The sequence below is a fragment of the Cyprinodon tularosa genome, unplaced genomic scaffold, assembly GCF_016077235.1.
Source record: "Cyprinodon tularosa strain WSP-4 unplaced genomic scaffold, ASM1607723v1 ctg1138, whole genome shotgun sequence".
NCBI lineage: Eukaryota > Metazoa > Chordata > Actinopteri > Cyprinodontiformes > Cyprinodontidae > Cyprinodon > Cyprinodon tularosa.
This window is the reverse complement of record NW_024037935.1, coordinates 28,639-34,743: the sequence shown is the minus strand read 5'-3', so window position 1 is coordinate 34,743 and position 6,105 is coordinate 28,639. Positions and strand designations below refer to the sequence as shown.

Sequence of the window (6,105 nt, the reverse complement as noted above, 5' to 3'; positions counted from 1 at the left end):
TTTATTGATCTTCAAAAAAAACATGCAGGCAGCATACAAACAAATCCACAGGTTGGAGCCGTGATCAGGCGCAACAATAATATCCAAAAACTTAAAGCGGTCAGCAAAATGTTGACATCCCCCATCACCCACTCTCTGACACAAACACCAGGTGAACAGAACAGGTGATTTTACCAATCACCGCTGACACCACGTGATCAAAACTATGCCCATTCACCACAATTTCAACAAAGCGCCTAGCACTACTACTGGAGACAATGGCAACTACATCTAAAAGCAGCAAACTCTGTTCTGCAGAGCGAGTAGGTTGGTAACCCCGCCTCCTGCTCTCCTCTATCTTGTCTGCTGTCATGATTCATGCAGCTATTATTTCATCCAAATGAAAAATGGAGAACAGAGAAGCAGATCATGGCTTGTCTACAGTGAAAAGAAGGACTGGGTTATTTACTTTTGCCGTCGCCTTTTTGGAAACACAGGAAGGAGCAATCAGCTAAGTGAGCTTAGTGCTTGGAGAAAATCTTTCATTCCTTTTTAGACAGCATAAAAATCAGCTTTAATTAATTATATTCTTTATGCATCTGGGTCTTTAAAATGCCAGAACTTGAACATAAAGTCTATTTGCCAGCATTATTTATAAACATTAAATCTGATATTATCCAACAATTACTCAGTACTCAAGTAACCTTCCTACTGAATACTTTTTTACTTTTATTTGAGTTAAAAAGTAGATCTGCTCTTAACTGAGTAAAGTTTTTCAGGTACTCTTCCAACCTCTGGCAGAAAACAAGTCAGGGCCATTAAAAGCTTTTTAAAAATGTGACCAAAAAAAAAAAAAAAGTATGTACCATCCAAGTTTGCTACTAACTAAACCAATATTTCCCACACATCCACTCACATGTGGTGATGTAATGAATTTATGCTCCTTCATCTAATCTTTATTAAGCTCCCTATCTGCCATGTGATGCCACATGTGGAAGCCCCTGCCTCAATGTGAACATTGACCCGCCTTAAAATAGATTTTCCCTCAACTAAACATGTTTATAGACCAAAATGAAAACCAAATAAATAATACTTGCACATTCCTGCTTGTTTTAGATCTTTTTTTTCTGGTTTTCCTAACTAAAATTCAACGTTAGTTTATTAACAGGCCTCTGAAATACCCTGTGACATACTGAGGAGGCTCTTCAGCACTAGGCTTGGATGATCCAGATTTAAATTATCACAGAACAAAGAGTATTGCTGATTGTATGCTACATTTATTACAGCAACAGCCTTATCATGGTGTTAACAAACATCACTGACAGAGATAAGGGTCATTGCTATTAATGCTGTTATATCAGTAGTAGCACAAGTTTGACTTCCTTCCTTCCTTCCTTCCTTCCTTCCTTCCTTCCTTCCTTCCTTCCTTCCTTCCTTCCTTCCTTCCTTCCTTCCTTCCTTCCTTCCTTCCTTCCTTCCTTCCTTCCTTCCTTCCTTCCTTCCTTCCTTCCTCTTTCTTTATTCAATCCCTTCTTTTCAGTCGAAGGCGTCTTGCTGCCTAAAGCTATTAACATAAAAAATTTAAACCAAAAGAAGTCTGACACTTGATTTCCGTTTGAGAGAATTAAGTATTCTTAAATTTAAAACGAATTTAATCTCTCTTGTGGATTAGTTTTAAGGCAACACCTTAAACACCTCATTTTTACGAGTTGCGGAAAATAATAAAACAATTGAAATATTGACTTCAACCTGGGATACTGATTTTAGGATAATGTACAAGTTTAAAGTCAATAATAATATGAAACATCTGAAGGTTTTTATAAAATATCCAAACATTTGAGCCAAGCCATACACTTTTTGGAATTTTTCCATTGTAAACACACTGTTCTTCAACAAAATGTCCTTGTTTGCATTTCTCTTTAAATCTCCTTCTGCTCATGATGATAATCGTCTGTTAAGGACGGCTGCTTCTTCAGTCAGTTTTAACATTACAGTTCATTTTCAGATATTTTTAAAAGGTTGATTCCAAATACGCAAGAAAACAAATATTTTATTTTCCATTAACTCATCTTCAGCAGAGAAACTTTCTAAAAGAACATCAAATATGTGGATATGGTCATGTTTACATGGACAGAGCTTTTACATTCAAATTTTCCATGATTAGATAAGACATCTATTGACCCTGTCACTTCATAAAAGCTACATAACCTGGGTATCAGTAACATATAATGAAATACCAGGAAATAATAAAATGGTTGCAACTACTTGAGTCTGTTAATATTCAAGGCCTTTGCTTGGAGGATTATTAAATCAGAGATTTCTCAATGTATGGTTTTCTGACAAAGTTCTGAGCAAAGAATTCATTCTGGTGTCTGTAAAGCAATGAAATGTACTTTTCATCACAAAAGAAAAGGAAAAATGTATTTATCCAAATAACAACTCATGTTGCACATAATTCTGAATAGATTTTAAACCAACAAATACTTTAAATGAAGTAAAGTTTCTGGGAAAGACTCAAAGTTTGCTTCTGCCAAGACTCAAAGCAGAGCGGTGGGATCTATGAAATTAACACAGAGGGAAGGCTATGGAGGGTAAAGGGGGACAAATGTCATGAAATAAATCATTTTAAATGTAATATGAAATAAACATATGCAAATGGATTTTACATTGAAATGATGACATTGAATTATTAAATTGATTTGTTTTGAAATAAAATAAACTTGGACATAAATGTTATTAGTCAGTGGGCGGGACTAGGCCCACTTCCACAGAGACTGTGACATCTGATTCGCTGCTTCTCATTGAGCATGGCAAGATGTAAAATATTATTTATTTTTAATTATATAATTTACATTTAATTGTTTAGTAATATATTGAATTAATAAATAATACATTTGATTATTTAATAATACTTTTATTCATTTCTTTTTACATTTTATTATTTCATTTTACATTTATTTACTTCATATTACATTTACATCTATTTATTCTATTTTATATTTAGTTATTAATTTATACTGTTCCCTTTCTCTTTCCATAGAGGTGGTGTGTTTACATAGAGAAGTGTTTACATTTATGACAATAAATATAAACTGGTTCTTTAAGACAGATTTTTTTTTTATTGAATTCGGGTATAAAAGTCAAGCGTATCAATTCAATCAAATACCCTTATTTGACTTTTTTACGTTTTATGGTGGGATCTGAGGGCTGCAAAACTTCAGAAAAAAAGACACTGGGTGCAAAAGTAGGAGATAAGATGAAAGCATGATTACCAATACGTTACAGAATGCATGAAAAATAACTAAATAATATAGGCAAGCAGGTAAATAACTTAGAAGTTAAATGGGAAAAAAACACATGTTGAAGAAAAGTCCAACAGCTAACTTAATAAAAACAGATTAATTTAAAAAGAAAAAAAAATAGAAAAACAGAACTACTGCTCTTTTTTTATTTGTCTTATCTATGCAGGAAATGCAAGATCAAATGATATTATAATGACCCATCCAAGACTTCCACCGTCTCCAGGACCTCCAGACTGTGGAAGTCTGAAGGCACGTCAAAGAAGAGCTGATCATCAAAGCAGCTCTCATCAGATGGCGACTCCATGAATGGCAGCTTCATGATCAGCCCGGTCAGTAGCCCGCCGACAGTAGCAGCAAAAATGGTGGAGAAGATGGCTGCAACCTGATAGAGCACTTGCTCCCAAGCGGTGCGGCCCAGACCCGGCTTCAGCCCGGGAATTAGCACCTGCAGCTCGAGCAGCTTTGGGTCTCCCTCTGGGGGAGCGCGATGGGAGAAGATCTCATACATGCTGGGTCCGTAGGTCTCTTCGGTGGCCAGGAGGATGGGGCAGATCCCTGCAGTGGACGATATAAGCCCGGTGAGTCCGTGGAGGTTGTGAATGCCACACTGGTCCTGGATCCTCAGGCTCTTAGCCAAGAAGGGAGTCAGGTACTTGTAGCCAAAGAAGCAGGCCGTGCAGCCCATGATGCCCAGAGCGTAGGCAGCTACTGGAGAGATCATCATGTCCACTGAAGCCCCAACGGTTACTCCACCCGCCAGCGTCACGTTTTGGACATCCGCCATCGTCAGCCTGCCTCTTTTATTGAACATGGCAGAGAGGGCGAAGGCGGTGATGGTGGACGAGCTCAGGCCTAAAAACGTGTGGAGCACAGCTCTGTGTTGATCGTCGCCTTTGATTGTGAGAGCAGAGTTGAATGAAGGCCAAAACACCCAAAGAAAAAGGGTCCCCATCACAGACAGCATGTCGGATTCATAGCTGGTGGTTTCTTTAGGGTGTCCTTTGCTCAAACTTGGGCGATACAGCACAAAAGTTACACCCAACCCAAAGTAGCAGGCAAACAGGTGAATAAGAATACTGCCCCCTGCGTCGTTTATCCCAATGTATTTGAGCACAGCCCACTCCGTGACAGCGAAAACAGGAATTTCCAGAAGAGCCATGACAAGAAGCTGAACAGGACCGGTTTTCCCAAGCACGGCGCCGAAGGAGATGAGCACCACAGCGCAGGCAAACTCTGCATTCAGCAGGTTGATTATGCCCAGGTGGATTTTACCGTCATGGTAAAACTGGAAGAAACCTTGAATCAGGATGGCCCACTGGATGGCAAAGGTGGCTGTCAGGAAGTTGAACACCATCCCGCTGAAGCCGTAGAAGCGGAAGAAGGCCAGGAGACAGCCAAAGCCCAGGAAGATCATCACCTGCACATGTGCAAAGTACTGGTAGTCCCGGTACATGGAGTTTTCCATGGGGTTGGTCGCGTTGTTCTGCAGTTTGGTGTTGGAATCATCATCATATGTGACAAAGACAGCATACAGGGCAATCATCACAGCCTCCAGCACAAACACAAAGGCTGGCAAACGCACCTTTAAGCTTGTTGATGGACTCATGTTGATGAATGAGTGGCAATGAGTGGCATGACCCTCTACTCTACCTGCACTTATACGGTTTCATCAGCTTCTTCAAGATAAGAGCAGCTGATGGCATTGGTGCAACATCCTTCTAATCCAAGGCCGGCCAGAGTTATTTAATACAGAAGCATGTGAGAAAATGAACTTCAGTCCTTCAGATTCAACCCCATTATCTTATCTCTTCTCCTGCTGTGTTGTATTTAACAGAACAAAACAGCTGGTTATGCTTTCTTTCTTTATTTCTTTAGACAATTCATATAGCTATAGCATTAAAATAAGTGCACAGACACAAAAGACAAAGAAATAGATAAAACAATAAAAGCACAAAATAACTGTTAAATACAAATTACGAAATCTGTCATTTAAAAAGAACTTAAAGGAATAGTACACCCAAAACATGATTAGCCTTCATTTTCTACTCACCCCCATGCTGAACAACACTCTGGAGTACTTTTTTGATATCTCAAATGCATCTGGAGATCTGGGAGGCTTCTTGCTGTCTGCTGACATTCAAATAATGGAGGTCTATGGCGCCCGAGACAGAAAGGTCCATAAAAGTCCACAAAAAACGTGTCAATATTCCTCCATACTGCTCGTCCAATGTATTCCAAGTGTCCTGAGTGGGTAGCGTCCATAATTTACTCGAAACGAAGTCATTTAGAATGTTTTTAGAGCATAAACAGTAGTGTATAGGATTTCCTGAAAGCGCGCACATGCGCGATCCCGACGCTACGGAAGCCGGCAGACCAAACCAGATGAAAGTGCGCATTCAGCGTCTGCTCTGCCGATAATGCAAGCGTAGAAGAAGAAATGTGCTGTTTACCTGTGCAAAGAAAGAAACAACGAAAGAAAAATGTCTGAGGACTTCAGTGTTGAGGAAGAGCATGAGTTCTTTGCCGAGCTGAATGCGCACTTTCATCTGGCTTGGTCTGCCGCGGTTTCCGTAGCGTCATGAACGCGCCGGCGCGCGCTTTCAGGAAATCCTATACACTACTGTTTATGCTCTAAAAACATTCTAAATGACTTTGTTTCGAGTAAATTATGGACGCTACCCACTCAGGACACTTGGAATACATTGGACGAGCAGTATGGAGGAATATTGACACGTTTTTTTGTGGACTTTTATGGACCTTTCTGCCTCGGGCACCATAGACCTCCATTATTTGAATGTCAGCAGACAGCAAGAAGCCTCCCAGA

General features: G+C 39.7%; 1 protein-coding gene across 1 annotated transcript; it reads right to left on the bottom strand.

The window, feature by feature from the left end:
• Positions 1–2,947: 2,947 nt before the first annotated feature.
• On the bottom strand, positions 2,948–4,895 carry LOC119795504 (ammonium transporter Rh type B-like). Its single transcript, XM_038303544.1, has one exon. The coding sequence runs from the start codon at positions 4,885–4,887 to the stop codon at positions 3,469–3,471; it is 1,419 nt and encodes a 472-aa protein (XP_038159472.1). The 5' UTR covers positions 4,888–4,895; the 3' UTR covers positions 2,948–3,468.
• Between the last annotated feature and the right edge of the window lie 1,210 nt (positions 4,896–6,105).